The sequence below is a fragment of the Pinus tabuliformis genome, chromosome 7, assembly GCF_031772625.1.
Source record: "Pinus tabuliformis cultivar Carrire ecotype Pingquan chromosome 7, CPIR1, whole genome shotgun sequence".
Taxonomy (NCBI): domain Eukaryota; kingdom Viridiplantae; phylum Streptophyta; class Pinopsida; order Pinales; family Pinaceae; genus Pinus; species Pinus tabuliformis.
The window spans coordinates 1,474,383,047-1,474,408,090 of NC_142293.1; the positions used below are offsets into that span (position 1 = coordinate 1,474,383,047).

General features: G+C 39.0%; 1 protein-coding gene across 11 annotated transcripts in view; it reads left to right on the plus strand.

Moving 5' to 3' along the window:
* The window catches only part of LOC149253377 (uncharacterized), a 323,687-nt gene that overhangs the window by 210,570 nt on the left and 88,073 nt on the right, over positions 1-25,044 (plus strand). For 7 of the 11 annotated variants that reach the window (XM_089459905.1, XM_089459903.1, XM_089459904.1 and 4 more), the window contains one exon: positions 8,163-8,309. In XM_089459905.1, coding sequence (XP_089316031.1) covers positions 8,163-8,309 — 147 coding nt within the window. Of the gene's footprint in view, positions 1-8,162; positions 8,310-9,390; positions 9,467-25,044 lie in introns of all 11 variants that reach the window. The other 4 variants (XM_089459908.1, XM_089459910.1, XM_089459906.1 and 1 more) reach the window with 1 other exon arrangement.

Below are 25,044 nucleotides of genomic sequence, written 5' to 3' on the forward strand. Positions count from 1 at the left end.
ATCTTTGACTACCCTATCAAACTTTCGAATGAACTCTCGCACATCTTCCCTGCCCTTGGTTATTTCGTAGAATTTTTCAATGTTGAAGGTCCCTTAGGCATTGTATGACCATCTTTTCATGAATAGGTCCTCAAATTCATCGGAGTCTTTTATGCATCTAGGGGGAAGGCTAAGGTACAAATCTCTTGCTTGTCCCTCAAGTGATAAGGAAAAAAGCATCATAATCCTATCTTCATCAAATATCATTCTAGGGGACATTTGCCAGTAAAATTCTTCAATAAAACCATGGGCAGTCCAAGTAGCATCCCCTTTGAATTTGGGTAGCCATCAATTATATTTTTCAGATAATGGCTTGGGATCATTACTCAACTTCAAAAGGGCAATGACACTAACCAAGTGTCTTTCACTCTTGGTCATCTTGGGTTGACCCTTTTTAGAGTCAGTGCTTGAACTAGATGGCATCTTTGGAGATGTATCACTAACCTTCTCAAATTCAGGGAAAAGGACGATTCCAATGGGTAATGGAGTTCACTCTCCCCTTTTTGCAATAGCCCTAGTTAAAGGAGGAATGTTGTCGCCTTCAAGTAAACTAGGGGATTGGACAATGAATGGAGTCGCCAGAGGAATATTTTATAAATGTCGTCAATGAATCAATTCCTCAATGATTCACTAGGGAGGTAGACTTTCTTCCTCCACGGAAACGACACCAAAATGTTACCGCTCAAACTAGCAGGGGACCTAAAGGGAAACTGCTAGGCCAAGGGCAACAAATGGAGACTTATCCCACTGTCACCTCAGCTAAGACTCCCTTTTATTTACAGACTTTCACTGATGGGAGGAGATCCGGTATATTATGTAGTTACCGATGAAGGATAAGTCAATGAAGTGATGTGGAGTGACCTTAATAATCCCTTTCCTAGAAGAGTTAGAAGGATAAAGCTTGCTTGCTTTCTAAGCAAGGTACAATGTCTCCTAAGGAAAAGAAGGGAGGATTTAAGGGTGTTAGGTTTATGAGAGATGACTTACAAAGGAATTTCCCAATTTCTAAAATTCTTATTGTAATTGGTATCCCGGATGGTTCTTAAAGAATAGTCTTTTCAAAGGAATGGTACCATACAGGACCAAGTGGACCCAGTCTAGGATAAGAGGAATGAGTATAGCAACCAATGATGTTCTTTACCCTAAACAAGATGGGGAAAGGATCAAAGAAAGGATTTTCACTTGAAGGTGTTGATTTGATCCTATGAGGCACTAGCCTTGAGGATGCTAAGGAAAAGTTTGATTTCGGAGCTAGGGCTTGGATTTTCTCCCAACTCCATCGTCGGAATGGCTTCAAAATTGGAGGAGACCTTGAGGAAATACCAGCATGGGAGACCCTAGGAGATCGAACTTTTTGGAGGGCTAGCTTGTCGGGAAATTGATGCCGTAGGTATCCCAACTTGGCTAGACCTAAATGAAGGTGAAAGGATGTGATTTTTGGTGACCACCTCATGGTAAGATCGGTGCCTTAATCTTGGCAGAATGGAGTTTATGATGAAATAATGAATAGGATTCTTGATTCTTAGTCAAGGAGGCCTCAAGATCACTTCGCTAGCCTTCTAGGTCAAGGAGAAGCAATCTTGCAACTTTTATACTTTGATGTGCAAAGGAGATGGCTTCTCAAGGTCAAATTCTTTGATAGAATTACCCATAGGAGATTTTTTCCACATTACATGTCCCATACATTGAGAGATGCTATAACAGAGACAAAATTCCACAATTTTAAATAGTAAATGCATGCAACAGTTAGCCTTAGAAATAGCGAAAATCCCAGTCCTATGGCAAAGTAAAACAATAATAACATTAAAAGCATGTACTTACATGTAACAAAATATATCCAACCATTCACAATTGACAAAAGAGAAGCTCCAAGATAAGATAGTGATCTGATAATGAGATCTTAAAATAATATTAAGGTATTACAGACTCATGTGCAGGAATGCCTATATTGTTTGGTGCAAAGGATCTAAAAGATTGCGAATAATATAGACAATGAGCAGTTAGAAAACACAACAGTCACACACATTAACACAACAAAATAATCAAGGAGTTCACCAGACTTCCTGGCTACGTCTCCTGGTCCAGCTTTTAGTGTTGACCTCTATATTATGTCTTCAAGAGCAGATTATTACAAGTGTGAGCTCAAAACCGAGTCTCAACGCAACAGTGACCAAACAACGGGGATTTACTTGAAATCCTCAAGTCTACAAGAGTACACAGACTCTCCCCTTTTGCTCTCTGTCCTCTGCTTTTTCTCTGTCTCAGCAACTGCCCCTATCTGTTTCTGCCACTGACTGGCTTTTAAGCCTATCGGCGCTTGTTTGTTCGTCTCCCCTTTCGGCTCTCTGGCTCTTGGCCTCTGTCTGTTCAAATCCCCTCTGAGCATTAAACAATCATTGTAAAACGCCTTCAGGTATGGTGGCCACCTGTTTTTAAACGGAAAGGACCACTGGTGCGGTTGAAATCCCCAGGAATATGTTTCTCTGTTTACACAGAGAAATACACTAAAAACACTGAAAAACCCACAAAAACTCTTTCTATCGGACTTCAAAAATCATTGAATCTGCCCTATAATCCTATCGGGTCCGCCTTTGGTCGCTATCGCAAGCCCACCGTTGATCTGTGTGATCTTTGATCCAATAGTTGATATTCATTTCGGGCGGCTTATGCATACAGAGATTACCCACCCAAAAAGGCAGTTTTCTCTCTTAGACGCCAAGCCACGTGTTGGCCAGTGTATGGGATCGTGCGGAGCCCATCCAATACCACTTACCGCCTGAGACCCACCCGAAATCCAGCGCATTACGGAACTCAAATATTATAAAGCTACATGTATAAACCTTAAGGGTCCGTTTTATCGCTCCGGGCGCATTTCCTTTGTATTTCGCTTTTTTTAACGAAAATGCGAAAATACATAGAAAAACCCTTTTTACCAGAACTCAAAATATATTAATTTGCATCCATAAAACCTGTCAGGTCCGGCTATCGCAAGTTGCATATTGTATCGGTCCCGCTCCTTTGTATTGCTGCAATGCGATATATCGCATAGTCCTCGGGCCGCGGTTAGTCCTTGTGTTTTTAGCGATGCGATATTGCGAGTAAATCTGGACCGTTGATCTGCGCACTTGATCGACGGTCCTCATTGACTCGCACTGATCGCTGTCGCGATTTTCATATGGCTGCCTCCGATATCTCCTGCTAGCCTTTGCCGATTAGATCTGGACCATTGATCGGTCCGATCCGACGGCTCCTGTGCAGCGTCACTTCCACCTTTGCTTAGCTCTGTTTTCCGCCTTTCTTTCACTGTTTTCCATTGCGATAGTGTTTCCGATAGTTAAGTATATGAAGACTTAGAGGTTTTTAGGATCCATTTTGGATCAGATAGACCAATATCCACACATCAAAATTCATCCATAAAGCTCCAATTCATCCTTTAGAAAAAGTGTGAAATTCTCAAGAGAGAAAAGATCCAATCCAAAGTGATGATGAGAAAATGAGTTCATCTCACTTGTATTTATGATTTTATATACAAATTACGAGTTCGAATTAGCCTCTTTGGCCTACATAAGCCCCAAAAATAAAATAATGTTCTAAATTCTAATAATTAAACTTTTGGTGACAAGCCCACCAAACTAGCTCATAAATGAATGATTAAGCCTCTCAAGAGGTCAAATAATAATCTGTGCATGTCATAGGGCCTTTTAAGAGGTCTAATGAGGTCCATGGGTGCCATAATGAAGAATAGAACCTGCAAAAGCAGTGGACAAGGGGTTGGTCCCTTGTGGTAACATGTGGTGCTCCAAATGACATGTGGGGGCACACAATTGTCCTCATGGGTCTCTAAACAAATCGATGATTCCTGTAGGTCTCCTGCAAGGGTGAGGATGATGGTCTAGGTGGTGCCACATCATCGTGCAAGCCCTCGATCATTTGCCAAGTGTATGGTGCAAATTTGGGGCCAGCCGGGCATGATGGATCAGGTGCATCTTCCTCACCCAATAAGTGAACCACGAGCAATCTCTGAATTGTTGCAGGGATCGATGGAGTGCTATCTGCTGCTGTGTAGGCCCATGGCTGTCAACGCACATCCTACATGTGCCAATGTAGCCCTCTGGAGGATTAGGATCCCTTATAGGGAGATCAAACCCAAGATGGAAACCATCTGTAATCCTGCATAAGATCCAATGCATCCCCTAGCCTTCCGTTACAACAAGTCATTAGAGAAATCGAGTAAATGAGCTTACCAATCATGGACCACAGGTGTGGACTTCATAATGGCCTGCGCCTCCATAATGAGCTTCGGGATCTGCCAATGTCTCCTAAACTCCAAATGGGGTTAACCAATAATCCTATTAGGTGGTTTCTACTTGTAAAGGGGATAATATAGTCAAGGTACATCTTCCATAGGGTGGTGGCATGTGACAGATGGGTGAATGAAGTGGGAATGAGAAGGGGCAGCCCTGGGTCACATGCTAGGGTACAAGGGTAGCTAATAAGAGGGGAGCCCACACTTGGGATTATAATGTATAGGAGGGAGCAATCATGGTACATGAGGTGCCCCGACCTTGATTTTCCCAACCTTCTTTATATGCCTTTTTCCTTTTTATGATTTTCTTTGATTAACTTTCTTTGATTAACTGCTCGGGGCTCAAGGGGTAAGCGCATGATGTATAAGATATAACAATGAATATATCCCTTTTAAGGTGGGGTGGTTCATTGCCCACCAAGGGTTGGGACAATAATGGGTTCCTATATAATGAAGAGGCTCATAGAACCTGTTGGAACCAGGGTGATGGCCATGATGATGGGGTAGAGCTCATGTATTGGCTTTTGCCCACATGCTAAATGTGTTTGTCTTGACCATCTTTTGCATTTTGTGGTACATTTTCCTGTTGAATGTGGCCAACTATGATTTTATCTTTTTTTTTTTAGCTGCATCAACCTTTGGGCTTCATTCCAGGCCATGACCCAAGGTGTGGGCAAGGGGAAGGGGCATGCTTACCCTATGTGGACCCAATGGGGGAATGTAGACCCAGGTGGGAGAAATGATGATGAGGTAATAATGAATGGAAAGAGGGTGATATAAGTGGATAAGGGAGCGGGACCACGCAACCAACATCGGGGTTTCCCATGAAATACCATCCCTAAAGCCAAATGGTCATTAAAATAGATCCCACCGGACTAGAATCCAAGGTTAATACCTAAAAGGGGTCTAGGGGAAAGGAGACCAAACCTAGCCCATTTTTTCCTCCGAATCCTCCGATTAATCCATGCCTAGAAGTGTCCATGATAAACAAACTACAATACTCAAGTTCCGAATGACAAAGCATACCTTTAGGTTCTTGAGGCCCACCTTCAAACATACAAACATGGCAGATGGGCGAGAGACCACATGGTTGGCTCAGGTGGCGGAGAAATGGCACAATGAGCTAGCCGGTGGATGCAACGGGCTGCTGGCTGCCAGCTGAGGACCATCTTGGAGAAAACAAATTCTCCTAGGGATATTACCCACAAAATGGTGGGTAACAGGGGCAAGAGCACAAACCTAGCCAATTATTTCCGCCGATTTGCCCCATTAATCCATGCCTAATAGTGTCCATGATAAGCAAACTACAATACTCAATTACCAAATGACAAGGCATACCTTTAGGTTCGGGAGTTCGACCTTCAAACATACGATCATGACAGATGGGTGAGGGACCACATGGCTGGCTTAGATGGTGAAGAATTGGCACAACGAGCTAGTTGGTGGCTGCAAGAGGCTGTCAGCTGAGGACCATCTTTGAGAAAGTTTTTCTCCTATGGATATTACACACAAAATGGTGGGTAACACCGCCTATACATATTATACCCAAGTTTGGGCTTCCATTTTACTAGCTTACCCTTGTACCTCGACATGTGGCCCAGGTTTGCCCCTTTAATTCTGTACTCAATAGGATTCCCTTGGTCAATAGGTCAAAACGGGTTTCCAGGAGACAAAATAGCAACAACATTGGGTTGTTTGTTATATGCATTATGTAGGTTTTAACCTTGTACAAATAATACCTGCAAACAAATTTTCAAAACTAACAAACAAGATACAATGGAAATCACAAAAAATATACATAAAGGTTTTTCTCCTCGAACCCAAAACTGGGAAAACCAGATTTATTTTTCATTATATTCCTTTTACAATACATTATATACATGTCGTAGCATTCATAAACCCCCAATCCATTTAATCTTGGATTATAATATAATCGTAGTTCATTTGACCGGATCTACAAAACTGTGGAAAAACCACCATGCGTCCAAAAACCGCTTACTGTAAACCGCCAAAAACAGATTCAAAAAACTGCCTAGAATTAGATGCTTAGTGCGTGGGGCTAGTTGTGCAAAGAATATAACATACCCAACAAATTGTGTCAAAAGTGGTATACTCAATGAAAGGAACAAAGCCCATGTTTCAAATTTTGCAAATCCTTAAGGGCATTAAATATCATCCACTTGGGTATGATGATGTGGCAAGACAAGTTTTCTAGGAGGCTTAACAGTGACAAATCTTGACAAAAATTAACATAAATATGTCAAAAATGGTCCACAAACGAGAGGAACAAAACCAATGTCCCGGTTTCTCCATATCCCCATGGGTGTTAGAGCTCCAACTTAGAGCATAATGACGTTCTAGGTTGGTGATGATGTGGCAACGCTAGGCAACATATGAAGATTGTGAAAGATACCCAGTTTAGATCCAAGCCAATTTCATCATACCCAGGTGCCAAAATTGTCAGAAAGTCAACGACATTGGAGATCCAACTTTCATGTGGCTAAGTCAAATTATTAAAGGGAAAAGTCAAGTAAAAAATAGCCATTGGTGAAGTCAACTAACCATTAGAGGGTTTAACTAACCATTAGAGACCTCGTGTTCCAATTAGTTGAGCAATGGACCATGAGTGAAGGGAATCTTGAGCTAAATTGTAGAAATTTGTCCAGGTCGACTCCCTATTTGTGAATTAAAAATTATATTGTAATATTTTATGTTTTTTTTTTTTTTTTGTAAGTTGGGAAACGGTGAGGCTACATGATGGTCATGTCCACGAATAACACCTGAATAGGGTGGGGAATTGAACCAGTGACTTAACATCTAGGAGTGCCTTAGCAACGCACTCGATCACTGTCTATCCAAGACCCCATTGACATTTTGTGAATTAATTTAATATGTCTCCAAATTGTGGATCACTAGTAAATATTTTATTGAGTAAGAGTCATTTGACACAAGTGCCATCACAATATGAGCTCACTTTCTTGCAAACCCTGTATAATTTTCATGCATGGTTGGAGTGGATCTTGTTTCTATTTTTTCTTGTTATGTGATTTGGGGATTTTACTACTAATTCTTTTGAATGATAAATAAAATTATCCCAAGACTAACGCTCCTTGCCATTGAGGAACTACATAGTTACGTGGAGAAGAACAATTAGGGGGAAACCCCACTTTATTTTTGTAGGTAGGTCAGTGCAAGCTATTGAACTATTTTAGAAAAAAGCTTCACTAGTCTTTAGGATTTCGTATTTTGCTGCACACAAGGGACGGAGGTTGGAGACGTCATTCAAGGGAAAGGCCTTGTTACCCACCAAAATTGGTAAACCGATAAGAGAATTTTTTTTTTCCTATATTGGATAGCTAGCCAACCAACAACCCTATACATTTGCTCATTGATGATGATATGCCACTTTCTCCGTCATCTGCATGCGTCATGAACCTCTCACCATTGAATGGATGTGGTCTACCATTCAACAAGGACTTTGACCATTTTGCAATTGACTTCCCCATGGGATTGGTATATGTCATGAATATGTGATCAAGGACAGGTTATGTCCTACATATGTCATTAGGAAGGATAGGGGATGTTCTTGAGGCATTCTCTTATCGCTAGAATGTTGGGGGCATAGGAGATGTATCTTGGATCCTTGGGGAGGTATCCTTACGATTCCTTGATTTTACTAAAAATACTTATAATGAAAATAATGTATTAGCGTGAAGAATATTTTTGCAAAGATTTTATGTAGTTCATAAGTTGTGCTTTTTGCTTGCAAGTGGAGACGTTTTCTAGTCATACATTAACTTTCATATCTTTTTGACAGGTGGATAACTTTTTTCATGGAGATCTACATCCAGGTAACATATTTGTGCGTTTAGATGGCAAACTACCGCAAATAATTCTCCTAGATGTGGGTATGATTGTAGAGCTAAGTCAAAGGAATCGCTTAATACTATCAGAACTTTTCAAGGTGAGATTTACTAGTGAAAAATGCAATTTTATGATCATTGATTGTAAAATTGATTAATCCAATCTGAATGCAGTTGAAAATATATGAGAAAAGCATAAGTTGCTTTTGTTATGGTCTTTAAATTGACTAGTTAAAATTTTTATTAGGAAGTGGACAAATGAAATTATTTTCCATCCATTACATTAGTGGCATCCATTTTAATGGCCATTGTATTTAGTTTTATTAGATTACTAATTTATTTAAATTAGAATAAATTATACTTTTAGCAAATCTTTCTAGAAATGTATTATTACATTTTTTTTTCTAAATAGGAACCTTAACTGACCCATTAGTTTAATTAGGTACCTTTATGTTTCTGGTCAACAAAGATCACACCACCTTAATATTTGACACATTTGATCCAGTTTCCTAGTGCAGATGCTTTTAACAACGAAGTGGTTCCTTTTGAAAACAACATCATTAATGTTATCAAATTGCTATTAGGAAGTAGACAAATGAAAATAATTTCCGTCCATAACATCAGTGGCATCCATTTTAATGGCCATTATATTTAGTTTATTATATTGTTAATATATTTGAATCAAATAAATTCATTTTTATAAAAACTTTCAAGAAATGTATTATTACATTTTTGTGTTGCATTGTTTTCTAAATAGGAACCTTAGGTGACCAATTAGTTTAATTAGGTAACTTCATATTGTGGTCGACAGAGATCACACAACCTTAAATATTTGACATAGATGATCTGGTTTCGTAGTGCAGACCCTTTTAACAGTGAAGTGGTTCTCCTTTTGAAATCCACATCTTTGATGTTATCACAATTTCAATTTTTTGTGCCTTTGATGATAAACAAGGTAGGTTAAAATAGCCGTGGAAATAACAAACAAAATAGAATAAAAAAATTGTAAAAATATTTACAAATCATAATGATGATATCCAAATAAGATAAACCACCACTGATCCGTCTATGCATTAAACGGTGGCATTGATGCCATGTTGGTAAGTGTAGTCACATAAGACAAATTTCGAACAGTTTTGGAATATTTTTAGTTTAATGTTTTTCTTGTTTTTGCTCTCTTAGTTTGCCGGAGAGAAAAGACAGAGTGAAGGAAACACAAAAAAAAGCCTGCAGTTACAGCAGGATGCAGACAAGCACAGTAAGCAGAACTCTTAAGGCACAAGAAATAATGTATCTGTCTATAATTCTACACAATACAACGATTCTCATGTTGAATAAAACATCATTCTTTCTTCTAAAAATTTTCTTCTATGCAATTAACCTTGTAAATCATTTGATATACCCTGTTTTCTTATTTCTTTGGCATGATATGGTTGTGAAATTGTGAGATCTGTAAAGAAACTAATATGCACTTTTTCTGGGCATCTTCATAGTCTTGGTAGCAGTTTGGTTTCTTTGCTCTAACTGTATTGGAAGGTGTCCTGAGATAGATCATTTTGGTATCAGAGTACCACATGATCCTTGCAGTAGATGGTCAATACCATGCAGTGGTTTTATTAGGAGGAGAGAAGCCTTAGGAAGGGTTGATTGATGGATTCTGTCACTCGGGTTTTGTTTGGAGCATGATTTACTTCAAATTTGACATAAATTTTGTACATGCATATCAATATATGACCTTTTAGACTTTTTTACCCCCCATGTGGCTGGGAGAGGGAGTATAGCCATCTTAGTGGAGTGATTTTTGCATGATGCTTTCATTTGTCAAAATTCTGCATAGAATTTCAAGTATACATCACATCGAACATTTTGAGCTTTGTAGAAAATTTGTGTCGTGTAGCCCCACCCAGTTTCAAGTTGTTTTGCACATCAGGTTTAATGCCCAAACCCCATTGTTCATTGCTGAGATTTAAACTTGAATATAAATGCAATTAAAACACTAGAAGCTATCACTACCTTTTTACAAATCAGCTGATAAATTTCACAAGCATGAACAAAATTTAAACACTGATATTTGGTCAATCAGACACTGGAAAAACCCCAAAGGGAAAACTATTAGGAAGAGGATTTTATTTGTTTTTTCTTACAGAAATTAACAGCATTAATTACACAATAAAGGTGCTCATCTCCCTCCTAGATATTTGGGCCAGGTCCTTCAAAAATGTGCTAATGTCTAGAAATCTGTGCCACAGTGCAGCACCTTTGCCCTTGAAATTTGTGTCATTGTCCAGACTTCTGCCCTCGAATTTTGTGCCAGTGTTCAGCACTTTTCTGCCTTGAAATTTATGTTGTCAGACCAGCAATAAATGTGGCCTGACTCCCTTGAAATTTTTGCCAGTACCTGCCTCAAAAAATGTGATGGAGAAGATTGTTGTACCTCCTGTACCTTCTCAGTTTGTGTGCCACACTTTCAGCCTAGAAATTCGTGCTGCTGTGCGATCTCTTCTTGCTGCAAGTGTTTGGTATCTGAGCCTTCTCCTTCAGCTTCTCCTCTCCTCCTCTCCTCTTCTCCAAATCTACACATGAAGAATAATAAGCCTCCATCTGCCCTTTTCCCCCTTTTTAGTCTCCATAAGGATGAAAAGACCTATCCCTAAGATAAAGGGCTGAGATTCGATTGCAGCTTCTCTTGATCTAGGGTGGAGATCTAATCTCAAATTGTACCCCCCTCATGTCTCTCCCTTCATTAATGACCCCCTCTGGTTACTTTGATAACTTGTACCATGTACCTTTTGCCTCGTAAAGTCACTTTAATATTATAAAAGTACAATGTACTTTTTGTTGAGAAATCTAGGGCAGCTAAATTAGGGTGATTTTTCTTTAGTTTGATAACTGCTTGTGATGTTATTTACTTCAACTTGTAGTGTTTATAATTAGCTTCTTCTTCTTTAGATTATTAGTGTTCTTATCATCAAACAACTACCAAAACATGAAGATCAATAGAAGAAGTGGACACAATATATAGGCTGTTAGCCAGGGCCAAAACCTCTCCTAGAGAGGACAACCCACAAGTAATTCTTCTCTTCTTATACAATCTTCAAATGATGAATTCTAGGACCTTTAGACCCAAGACTGAGACCCCTCCAAGACCAAATCAACCTTCCTTGTAGATGAGCAACAAATTTTGTCCTTCCAGCAACTTCAACAACTTCGACCCCAACAAATTTCTGCAACTTCGACCCCCAACAATAATTTCGGCCCTCATTGCAAGTCTGCAAATTTTCAACCCCTCTGCAGCAGCTGCAACTTCGCACGTGTGAGATGGATAGGCTATTTTAGGCCTCTTTTCTCCTTCGCTTGACTTGATTCTTCTTTCTTTGACAAATAGATGAAGTGTCTTGCCTTTTGATCATAGTGTTTGGCCTTCCTTGGAGATCTGAAATTTCGTCCTTGATGCTGCAGAAACCCTAGCTTCCCCTTTGCACGTGTGAGAGAGATTGACCCAAAAACTTTGATTTTGTTGTCTTCTAGTCTTTGACTTCTTCTTTGCTTCTCTTTCTTGCTCTTCTTCTTCTGCTAGAACTTCTTGGATGTGCTTCAAATTAGGTCAGATGCATCTTATATATAGGCTTTCTAGGAATGCGAATTGCGCTTAATGAGGTCGGCTTCTTCTTTGTAGGTTGTTTTCTTCTCTTGTAGGCTGACTTGGTCTTGGAGGGACTTTTGACACAATATTGAATCAAATAAATTCTTTTGACTTGATAAAAAATGCCCAATAGGGTTTATTACATATAGCAATGACTCTTTTGACTCCTAGACTCTATAACAAAACCCTAGGAGCACACAATGGGTGCTTGACTTACAAATAAATTGTTCTAGAGCATGAAACCCATGCTATATAATAATAATAATAATTTTTCTTTCTATTTTACATCAAATACATAAAATCAATAATATATAGAATATTATGAAGACCAAACCTAGTTACATTTTCCAACATAGTAACAATGGTACAAGGACATTCTCATGTTGAAGAATTCTCATAAGAAGAGTCAAATTGGTAAGCCATCCCATAAGCTATCTTTTCAGCTTATATCAGTGCATCTCATCATATCAACCAACATTGCCATATAGCAAGGCCTTGACTAATAGCTCTATTTCTCCACTAGATTAGAGCACAATGATGGGGAGAAAATGATTTATAGACACCTTTATCATTGTCTCTCAAGGAACATACCCCATCCAGATGTTCACAAGGTATGTCCTTTTAGGACCATCCCTGTGTTGGATTTACACATCGTCAAGGACTTTCTTCTTTGACTACTCTTTCCTATTGGATGATCTACCTCACCGTTAAAGAGCATCGATATTGGTCTCAGATGCTTACCCAATCCTCCATTCTTTCTTCATAATGTGAAGATAAGAATGATGTGTCTATCTTTCCCTCTAAGCTAGGGAGGATCTACTCATTCCTATAAAAGGAACATACCCAAGTGCCCTCTTAACTAGGGACTTGTTTCCAACAACAACTATCTACTCTTTGGTGGAGATCATGGTACTATCATCTGCTTGTAGGGCTCCTCTCTGCATCATCATGTTATGGATGAACTTCAACTTCTTCATCATGGAGCCAACTTCTTTGTGGGACTTCGACCATCTTCTACATCACTTTCCCTTTCCTCTTCATAGTGTTGAACCACGTGATGCTAGTCATGCCGTCTTTTTTTCATCGGGAAGTGATCTTCTTCATCATCATCTGGCTATCCTTCATACTGCTACCTTTTCCAAGTCGTGTTCCTTCCAAAATTATCCATCCAACATTATGTATACTAGTTGTAGGTGAATTTCTACAATCCTCTTTTTGTAGCCTTGTTCCAACCCAACTAGATACTTTCTTTCAAAAGTAAAAAAGTGAACTTCAAAAATATAATTACCTCTTCATGATGTCATTTTGTCATAATATCAGCTTTTGCAACATCAACATCCTGCATACTATTCAAACCCATCTCCAAGACATTTACTATCAAGGTTCTCCTTCTTCATCATACTTATCAAGGTCTTCATAACTTCTTCATGGAGATGTCATAGCTAATCCTTCTAGATGTTGATTAATCTTTTTATCTAAGTGGCTATAGATACATCTTTATGAACTCTCCTTCTAACTTCTTCATATACTGCTTCTTTGGAATTTCTATACATAGCTCCTTTTTACATAGGAACAGTTGTTGCCAACCACCTCATATTCTTCATGAGGTCATATAGTGTTGATTCTATCTTGTCATCATGTAGAAGAGTTCAAGGCATATTATATTTATGCCTTCATGTATCATTCATAAGGAAGAGTCCCTTCTTTTTCAATCATGCTCGTGAGATAGAGTACTCTAACCATTTTATATGCAACTAAGTGATGACATGACTCTATCTATAGAAAATTACCAAATACATGCATACCTTTTCCTTTATGTGGTCATCTAGACTTCCTTTAGCAATTGCGTTTCCCTTGCTTGACGATGGAAATACTTTAACTAGATTGTCATGTTGCACTTCTTTGTCACCATACCTTCATCCTTCTAAACTGTGGACCCCACATTAGGTGGAATGTAGACTTATCTATGTGACACTTGTTTCTTATAAGTAGAGGTGAACCTTTCCAACAAAGATTCTAATGGAGGATCTTGATGATCCCTTTTCTCCAAATGTTTCTTCTTTCTAGTGATGACGAGGTGTGATGATCTCTTTATATCTTGATTTCTTTATGTTGTTTATGCTACCCTTTCATGCTTCTAATAATGATGCCATGTTATCACTGCTACAATGTGTGAAAATTCTATTAGTACAGCAACTGATTTATTTTACCTACTTATTTTCCAATAAGTTATTTACGAAAACCCTTAAGTAAATATTAAAATAAATTCTACTGCAGATATCACACCAGAATACAGAAACAAATACATGCACAAGAATCAAACACATCAACACAGATAATTTTGGACAATTATCCTCAGAAAACCCAATGCGGGAAAACCAGTGCAGTAGAGGAGGATTTTATGATTAAGCTTTTCTCGAGTACAACTAGGGTACCAAACTAGTTCACCCAATAGAGACAAATCCTCGGGCACCTCCCCTAGGCTTTGTGTTTTTCTAGCTAGCCTCTGCACAACTCCTAGACCGTCTGCATCAGCATCTACCTCATTGCGTCAGCACTTGGGCTCTTTGCGTCACCCACGCAGGGCCTCTAGTGACTGCACAGTCTAGATGCCTCTGCGTCTTCCTAAGTAGCTTTGCGTCTGCCTCTCTGAACTCTACGCTGGTCCTCCGACACTGTTCCTGCCTCTTTGTTATGTAATCGCTACCTCTTGTTGCAATCCAGACCTCTAGTTTGAATTTCTTAGCAAGCCCCTCTCTAGAAATCGAACTGACTGGTCTCCTTCAATGTGTCTCCAATTGACCCTCAAGCCTTCTCTTATACTTTTCCTGTTGATGAATCAACCGCCGAGATTAAGTCCCTAATCAATGGCTAAGATTAAAATAGACTTAATTTTTGTCTCTTAGAAGCTTCTCATCCTTATCTTAATTAATACCCATTAATATTTTATTTTCCTATGTTTAGACTTAGGAACTCATTAAAAATATTAATTATTTTAATAACTTTTCATCTGGATGGAATTTTCCAAAACGATTTCTGGGTGTTGGAGATCCCATGTGCTTTAGCCTCTTCACCAATTTTCATGGCTAGAGCACATCAGATGCTACCCCAAATCAACGCAATGCATCCTACCATACTTGTAATGCTTCTATTATGACTATTGACTAGAAAATAAACTTAAAATATGAAAGATCTTTATTAGTAGAGGTCTTTCACTTCTTCCTTCTTTGTTTTCTTCTCTTCCGGTTCTTCTACTTCTTCGGTCACATGGAATTCACTCCTTTTCCTTTTCTTGTTGCCTTTTACCGCTCAAACTAGTAGGGGACCTAAGGGGGATCCCTAAAGGGAAAATGCTAGGCTAAGGGCAACAAATGGAGATTTAGCTCACTGTCACCTCAGCTAAGGCTCCCTTCTGTTTACGGACTTTCACTGATGGGAGGAGACCCGATATGTATGGAGTCACCAATGAAGGATAAGTCAATGGATATGAGTGACCCAAATAAACCCTTTATTAGAAGAGTTTGAATGATGGAGCCTGCTTGCTTTGTAAGCAAGGTAATATGTATTCTAGGGAAAAGAAGAGAGGATTTAAGGGCTAGGTTTATGGGATAAGACTTGTAAAGGAGTTCCCCAATCCCTGAAATCATTGTTAGAATTGGTATCCTGGATGGACCACACGGGGCCAAGTGGACTTGGTCTAGGATATGAGGAGAGTATGTAGCAACCAATGATGTTCTCACCCTAGACAAGGTGGGGGAAAGTATCAAAGAAAGAATTTCACTTGAAGATGTTGTTTTGACCCTAGGAGGTACCAACCTTGGAGATGGCAGGGCAAGGTATGATCCCGGAGCTAGGGCTTGGCTTTTCTTCCAACTCCACCGTCGGAATGGCTTCAAAATTGGAGGAGGGCTTGAGCAAAGGCTAGTGCAAGAGACCCTAGGAGATCGAGTTTTTTGGATGGCTACCTTATCAGGAAATTGTTGACCTAGGTACCCCAACTTGGCTAGACATGGAAGGAGGTGACAGAATATGAGTTTTAGCGACCATCATTGGTAGATCAATGCCTTAATCTTGTTGGGAGAATGGAGTCTATGATGAATATGAGTAGGATTTCTTGATTTCCCGTCATGGAGGCCTCAAGATCACTTCACTAGTCTTCTAGGTCAAGGAGAAACAACATTGCAGATTTTATACTTCGATGTGCAATTGGAAATGGCATATCAAGGTCAAATTCTTTGATAGAATTACCCCTAGGAGATTTCACTCATATTACAACGCCCATACATTGAGAGATGTTATAATAGAGACAAATTCCACAATTTCAAGTAGTAAATGCATGCAACAATAAGCCCTAGAACAACGAAAATCCCAGTCCAACGTATATGACACCAAAATAACATCAAAAAGCATGTACTTACATGTAACAGAATATATCCAACCATTTACAATTGACAAGAGAGAAGCTCCAAGAGAAGATAAACCAATATCCACACATTAAATTCATTCATAAAGCTCCAATTCATCCACTAAGGAAAAGTGCGAAATTCTCAACAGAGAAAAGAGATCCAATCCAAAGTAATGATGAGCAAATGAGCTCATCTCACTTCTATTTATACACAACTTAGGAGTTCGAATTAGCCTCCTTGGCCTACATAAGCCCCAAAAATAAAATAATGTTCTAATCATTCAACGTTTGGTGACAAGCCCACCAAACTTGCTCATAAATGAAAAAATAAGCCTCTCAAGAAGTCAAATAATAATCTATTCATGTCATAGGGCCCTCTAAGAGGCCTAATGAGGTCCATGGGTGCCACAATGAAAAACATGACCCTCAAAAGCAGTGGACAAGAGGTTGGCCCCTTGTGACAACCTATGGTGCTCTAAATTGTGAAAATTCCTACACTAAAGGAACCCCTACTTCAGCAAATCTGAATCTACTCCACCTACTTTATTTTTAACGTACATTATCAAGTTATTCTTTTGAATACTGAAGCCAATTGCTTTTGCAGCCTACACTAATTAAATATTTGATCTCATGAAATAGAAAACAGAGCAAAGAACAAGATATATAGAACACACTTACTTTTGGACACAATTGTCCCCGGAAAAACCTAATGCGTGAAAACTGGTGCAACAGTTCTGAAGGTTTATTATTATACAAGAGAAATATCTAAATACAAATCTAGGATGCTCATCTAGCAATCCTTTACAAAGAAAATACCGGCGGAAAATCTGAGTGAGTTTTACCTCACTTCACCCGATAGAATTCCCGCTGATCCAACAACAAGACTGGCTAACCCTGGCTACTTCTATGTCGGCCATGCGTCAGCCTTTCAGGCTTTGCGTTAGTTCTTCTGGTCTCTGCGTTAGCTGTCTCGGCTGTTCCAGTAGTTTTCTAGTAGTTCCCGATAGTTCCAGCTTCTGCGTGACAGGCAACTTTTCCCGCTGCGTTGGCCCTTCTGGATCTGCATCAAGGTTGTTTGGCCCGGACCGACCCAACATCAGCTCTCCCCGCTACTATGCTGCCTCCACAAGCTCTCTCCCCCTCTGTCAGTATTCTTCAAAAAGTCCTTCTCTCGGATTCTCTCTGCCCCTCAGCTGGAAGATCTCCCCAATCGATTTTGCTCTTGAGAACTTCTCACCTCAGAAAATCAATTTCCTCAATCTCTCTGTGTGTGTTTGTTATGAAACCAGTTCACAAAAATATAGAAAAGAGAGATAAACGCCTTAGAATTTAGCCTCTTCGAGGGGCAACCTCCTTTACATTACACAAATGAACAATTCTTGGATGATACAAATGACAAGACCTCCTTTCTATACATATGAGTCTAAGAGGTCATAATATAATCAGAGCCGACATAACAATAATAATGTAAGGGCACAATAATAACAATAGTGGGCTTCTATGGGGCACAATAATAACAATATGGGGACTACATGGGCACAACAATATAATAAGGGCGTTGTACTAATAACAATAAGGGGTTACACTAGTAGTATAGGGACCTAACATTCCCCTCTCCTTCAAAAAATGTTGTCCTTAACGCTTGAGTAGTTCTTGATGCTTCTGTATAAATTCTTGTCCTCCCATGTGGAATCTTCAGCGGGTAAGTTCTTCCACTTGATGAGATACTCTGAAATTGATTTATTTCGTAGCTTTCGATTTCTTGGTTCTGTGACTGCTTCAGGTTCCAATATGATTTTTCCTTCCTTGTCAAGTTCTCACAATATTGTTTGAACTGGGATCTTCTGCAATTTTTGAATGAGTTCCCACTCCTTTGGGCATATGGATATATGTAAGGCCTGATGTTTGGAGGAACACTTCGTGGAATCAAATGAATAGCATGATCATGATCACGAATAGGTGAGAGACCTTTGGGAGTCTCAAATACCTTGGAATGATTGCCCAAAATGTTTTGGAGATCTGGAGAAATACATGATTTCGATGTGGAATCCTATAGTGAACATAATTGTGCAATTACACCCCATTGTTCTTTATTTAGAAGCTTTGTCAAGCTATTAGAGTTGATTATATTTCCAGGTTTTCCTTTGATACCCCTTAATTCAAATTCCTTTCCTTCCAAAAAAAATTTCAACAAAAGTTCTTGAAAATTAAAAGCTATCGTACCCAAAGATTGTAGCCATTGGACTCCTAGTAAAACATCAGCACCACCCATTGGAATGGAAAGCATTGGGCTATTCAATACATATTCTCCCATGGATAGCTTGATATTATGGCACTTTCCAGAGCAATTTATGGTTCCTCCACTTGCAACCATCACTTGACACTCCGGTGCTGGATATAGGAAGCAATTCAATTCCTTGGCTATCTTACAATCAATAAAATTATGGGTACTGCCTAAATCAATCAATACTCTTACCTTTTTCTTCTTGATATTTCCTTCTATATTGATAGTTTGAGGAGTGGTGATTTCTTCCAATGCATTACAAGATATGGTCGGATTGATTTCTTGAGACTCGATGTGATCTTTCAATTCTTGAACATTTTTTTCTTGATATGTCCTTCTATATTGATGGTTTGAGGAGTGGTAATTCTGTCCAATGCATTACAAGATATGGTTGGATTCATTTCTTCTTTCTCGATGTGATCTTTCACTTCTTGAACCTTTTTCTTCTTGATATGTTCTTCTATCTTGAGAGTTTTAGGAGTGGTAATTCTTTCTGATGCTTTACAAGATATGGTCGGATTCATTTTTTCTTTCTCAGGGGTTGGTTCCTGGTGTATATACTCTTCTTTTGACGTTTCTTGATCCTTTTCTTCCTCCTCTCCACAATCAATGTAAAATAATTTCTTCTCAGCACACTTATGACCTTTAATGTATTTGTTATCCCAGTTGTAACAAAACCCTTTTTCTCTTTTTTCTTCCAATTGTTGTGGTGTAACCCTTGTAGGTTGTGGAAGGCTAGGAGAAACAATACTTTCATCTTTATGGTTGTGAGGGGTAGACTTCCTTATTGCCATAATTTTGCTTTCCACTTTGTAACAAAGCCCTTTTTCTCTTTTTTGTTCCAATTGTTGTGGTGTTGCTCTAAAGAAGGTGTTGCTCTTTGTATCCTCATAATGTGCTATCATTACCTCCGTGAAAATTGACCACGTAACAAGCTTTTTACGAGAACAAAGCCCTTTATAACATAAAAATTGATTCGGTTCTAAATATGAAGATGCAATACATACCTTTTGTAACAGTGGTACACCATGTAGATCAAAATATTGCTCCATTTGTAATATCCAATTTACTAGATCCTTTCCATCAAACTTCTTCATATCGCCTTTTCTTGATTTCAGGAGCTCGATCTTGAAATGATTGTAACTCTGTACGTTCAGATCTCAAGGTTCTAAGATTCTCTCCCGCAATAGCCCTCTGAGTCCTCTTTCTAACCCCGCAAGTCTGATCAGACTTTGATTCTCCAAGAAAGAGTTATGCCCAATCTCCTAAGATGACCTGATTATATAATGTTTCATTAGAGCTAACTTGTACGACGTGCCACGTGTCATTGTTTCGACCTTCGGATCTGAAAACTATGCACAGAAAACTACAGTCCGTCCTCTTTCTGCAAATTCTTACGAAAATTCAATCTGATGCTCAGAGCGAAAGTTGTGACAATTTTTCCAAGTTGACCTATTTGGAATGTAATTCGGGGGTTTGCAAAAGCCCTAACTTCCTTAGATTATATCTCTGAAAATATAGCATGACAGGATCTGAAATTCAGAACCAAGGTTCAAACCAATTTCGTCTCAAATGGGTTTTTGTTTTTTCTTCTGAAACTTCGTAGCGAAAGAGTTATAGAGAATATTCCACGATGACCTGGTTTAGAGGAAATTCTGGAACTTGCAAAAATCCTAACTTCCTCAGATCATATCTCCGAAAATATAGCGTGAAAAGATCTGAAATTCGGACGCGAGGTTCAGACCAATTTCTTCTCAAATGGGTTTTTTTTGTAGCTTCTGAAACTTTGTAGCAAAAACGTTATAGCGAAAATTCCACGATGGCCTGTTTGGGGCAGCGAAACCCTAGAATCTAGAGCTCTGATACCAAATGTTATGAAACCAGCTCACAAAAAGATAGAAAAGAGAGATAAATGTCTTAGAATTCAGCCTCTTCGAGGGGCAACCTCCTTTACATTACACAAATGAACAATTCTTGGATGATACAAATGACAAGACTTCCTTTCTATACATAGGAGTCTAAGGGGTCATAATATAATCAGAGCTGACATAACAATAATAATGTAAGGGCACAATAATAACAATAGTGGGCTTCTATGGGGCACAATAATAACAATATGGGGACTACATGGGCACAACAATATAATAAGGGGGTTGTACTAATAACAATAAGGGGTTACACTAGTAGCATAGGGACTTAACAGTGTTTCCAAATGAACCCCAAGCCTCCATTTTATACTTTTCCTATTGAGTCATCAACGCCGATATTAAGTCTCTAATCAACAACTAAGATTAAAACATGACTTGATTCGCCTTCTAGATCCTTCTCACCCATACTTTGATTAATACCCATTAATATTTTAATTTACCTATATTTAGACTTAGGAACTCCATTAAAAATATTAATTGTTTTAATAAAATACAATTCAGGTGGAATTTCACCAAACGGATTCTAGGTTCTTTAGAACTCATGTGCCTTAGCCTCTCCATCAGTTTTCAAGGCTAGAGCACTTCTGATGCTACCAAAACTAACACAAATGACATGTGGGGGGCACACAAGTGTCCGCATGGGTCTCCAAACAAATCTAAGATGCTTGTAAATCGCCTGCAAAGGCTAGGATAATGGTGTGGTGGTGTCACATCATCGTGTAAGTCTTGGATCATCTGCCAAGTGTATAGTGTAGATTTGGGGCCAACTGGGCATGATGGATCAAGTGCATCTCCTCGTCCAATAAGTGAACCACAAGCAATCTCTAAATGGCTGTGGGGCTCCATGGAGTGCAATCTACTGCTATGGAGGCCCATGCATCTCATCACTCATCCTACATGTGCCAACGTGGCTCTCTAGAGGATTAGGAACTTGTATAGGGAGACCAAACCCAAGATGGAAACCATCTGCAATCCTGCATACGATCCAATGTGTGCCCTAGCCTTCTAGTACAACAAGTTATTAGAGAAATCAAGTAAATGAGCTTACCTAATCATGGACCACAGGTGGGGACTTCATAATGGCCTACCCTTCCATAATTAATCCATGCCCAAAAGTGTCCATGATAAGCAAACTACAATACTAAATTTCCAAATGACAAGGCATACCTTTAGATTTGGGCTAAGTCACCGGATTCGTCCTAAACCCCCTACGAACCCCGAATCCAGCGAATCCGACACTATTCGGTCCGGATTCATGTCCAAATCATATGACACGTCGTGTCCTTTTCTGACACGTCGAATCCGAGGTCGTGTCACTATTTTCAAAAGCGTGTCGTGATTTTGGGAAATGTGTCCTGTTCGTGGTAATGTTAAATTCTTAAAGTAAAAGTGACATTCTCCTTAATCTTCATTTTCATCCTTTTACTTAAATTTTTAACATTACCATGAAATGACTCAGGATGTTTGAGAGTGGTTCCGGCCTCATTGGATTTCATATGGAGAAAGTAGAATTTTAGATTTCATTCAAAATCCAAGACTTATCAGTTTTTTAGGATTTTAAGATTGGGGGATTGCAATGTTTCCATTGAATTTTGTCAAATGTATTAGGGTATGGAACTCGTATTTAATCAAGAGCACCAATCCCTCTATGTACCTTGATGTTAGTGACATTGGTTGTCGAACTCCTGTATCATGACCCTCCTAAAAATGTACGCATCACTTAAACAAAATCTTGACTTGACATGTTGTGCTTGTTCTATCTTATGTTAATGCTTAAAGGGTGATATTAATGACAAAGATCCCTATACAGATACAAAGGTAATGACAAAGATACCTCTGGATATTAATGCTTAGAGGGTGATATTAATGACAAAGACCCTGATTTTCCAACAAGACTAAAAAATTAGACATTTCTCGTGGTGGCAAGAGGGCCAAGCATAAGAAATAGATAATAGATTGACATGTATTTGAATTTTGTATGTACTATGCATGCTAATAGCTATAGATGAAGATCTATGTTTGAAATCACTAAATTTGTATCATTAATTAAAATTTGTGTAAGAAATATGATAATATCTAATTTTTAATATATATATATATATATATATATATATATATATATATATATATATATATATATATATATTTTTAATAAAATAATATATAACGTGTCCTGTTCCGGGGGGTCAGCGTGTCCAAATCTGACACCACGAATCTCGAATCCTACGTGTCCCGAATCCCCATGTCAGGTGACTTAGGATTTGGGAGGCCCACCTTCAAACACACGATCATCGCAGATGGGCGAGGGACCACATTGCTGGCTCAGGTGAGAGAAAATGGCAAAATGAGCTAACTGGTGGCTGTAAGGGTTTGTTGGCTGCCGACTGAGGACCATCTTGCAGAAAAGAAATTCTCCTAGGGATATTACCCACAAAATGGTGGGTATAATTGCCCTTCTTGAGTTTAGGACAATTCCTTTGAAGTGCCCATATTCATTGCTTTCATAGCACTGGTTCTTAGACATGTCAATCTTCTTTTGAGATTTGTTTTGAGGCTCTAATTTTCCAAATTTTCCTTTCTTCCTTGTCATAGCAGCAAATGCTTGTGTTTGCTCATTTGATTAAATGTCATTCGTTGCTTTTAATTTGGATTCTTCAATCTTACATAATGCCCATAGATCACTGAATGGTGTAGTTTCCTTCTTTCCATAGATGCTTGATACAAAGTTGCCCCATTCATCTGGTAGTGCATTGAGTACACAAGTGGTCAACTCTATATCTGACAATGTTTCTCCTAGATCTTGTAGTTGATCTCTAATTTGAGATACTTGTTACTGCTCAAAATAACAGGGATCCTAAGAGGGGATCCTATAGAGAAACCACCAGGTCAAGGGGCAACAATTGAGCGATAGCCCACTGTCACCTCAGCTAAGGCTCCATGATCTTTATGGACTTTCACCGATGGGAGGAGGCCAAGTATAAGAGGAATCACAAGAATAGATGGATCAATGATAAGATGAAATGATTCCTAAAGCCTATTCACAAGAGAGGCTCAAATGCTTTCTTTGAAAGCAAGGTGATTAGCTCTCTAAGAAGGGCTAAGAGGATACAAAGACCTAGGGTTGGAGAATATCCTTTAACAAGGGGTATGCTAGATCCACGAATCCAAAAGGAGAAATGGCTTCTATGTGACCCTTGTGGAATGTGAGTTACAAAGTTGCGGGACCACAAAGAACCCAAGTGGGCCCAAACTAGGTCAAGGGTGTGGACTTGATCAACAATAGAGGGGCTTGACCAGGTTTGGGAGGAGAATAGGATCAAAGGACAAATTTTCTTTTGAAATATGAATGCAATGACCCAAGTGAGGACACTAACCCGAATCAACCTAGGGAAAGAGATGGTCTTGTGGCTATGACTTGCTATATCTCGGGATTCCACTGTCGGATTTGCTTCAAACTTGGAAGACCCCTCGAGAAATCCCCAATGTAGTAGAGGACCAAAATTCAAGGGTCTTGGATGGATACAAAGGATTTCACTTGATGCCCTAGGTGACCTTAGTAGGGTTAGGCCTAGAAAGGGAAACAAGTTGAGAAGACTATTCCTTTGTGATCACCTTTGGAGTAGACCAGTGCCTAGCCAATTTGGGAGAATGGAGTCAATGTAATCAATGTTTAGAGATGTCTTATACCTAATCAAGGAGTCTCCTAGCAACTTCGCATGGCCTAGAGGCAACAACTAGGTCACTAAGAGAATTTATACTTCGTTGGTGCTGCAATTGGTGACTTATCAAGGTAATAATGACAATATTATACTTCTAGGACATTTGTTCGTCATACTTGAGTGAGAAACATATGAAAAACTCCTCACAAAAGCAAGTTTAAATGAATTCTCATTTCTTAAAGGAAAAACTTCATGAGTGAAAACATTCATACATTACACAAGTGACAATACATGTAAAGTAAAACATGAAAGTAACACTTACAAGTATAGCTAAAATTCTCCAATCATCAATGTGCAAAAATATTCAAGCTCTAAGACAAGAGAATAAACTTTTTAGTACTCCAATTCATCCATCCAAAAGGCTAGCGAAAATTTCTAGAAGAAACAATGATCCAAATCCAAGTGATGATGAGAGGAATGAATGAACCTCTCATCTATTTATGCAATGCAATAGGGGATTCAAATGGCCTAATTTGCCTAATTTAGCCCCAAATAATAAAAGAATATACAATAATGACATGACTGGGTGACAAGCTCACCAAGATAGCTCAACAATACAAAGAAAGGGCCTCTCAAGAGGGTAAAATATTAAACATGATGAGTCGTTGTACCATTGAGAAGGCCTAGTGGAGTTTGAAGTGTGCCAAGGTGAGAGAATACACTCCAAACATAGTAAATAAAGGGTTGGCCTCTTGATATTTAAGCAAGTCACACGTGGTGTCCCCAAGTGGGTATGGAGGCACAATGGCATCCTCATGGGTCTCCAAGTGGATCGATAATGCCTGTAAACCATCTGTAAGGGCTAGAATGATGACATAAGCCTATTGATTTCTGGTAGCATCAAATGTGCTCTAAGC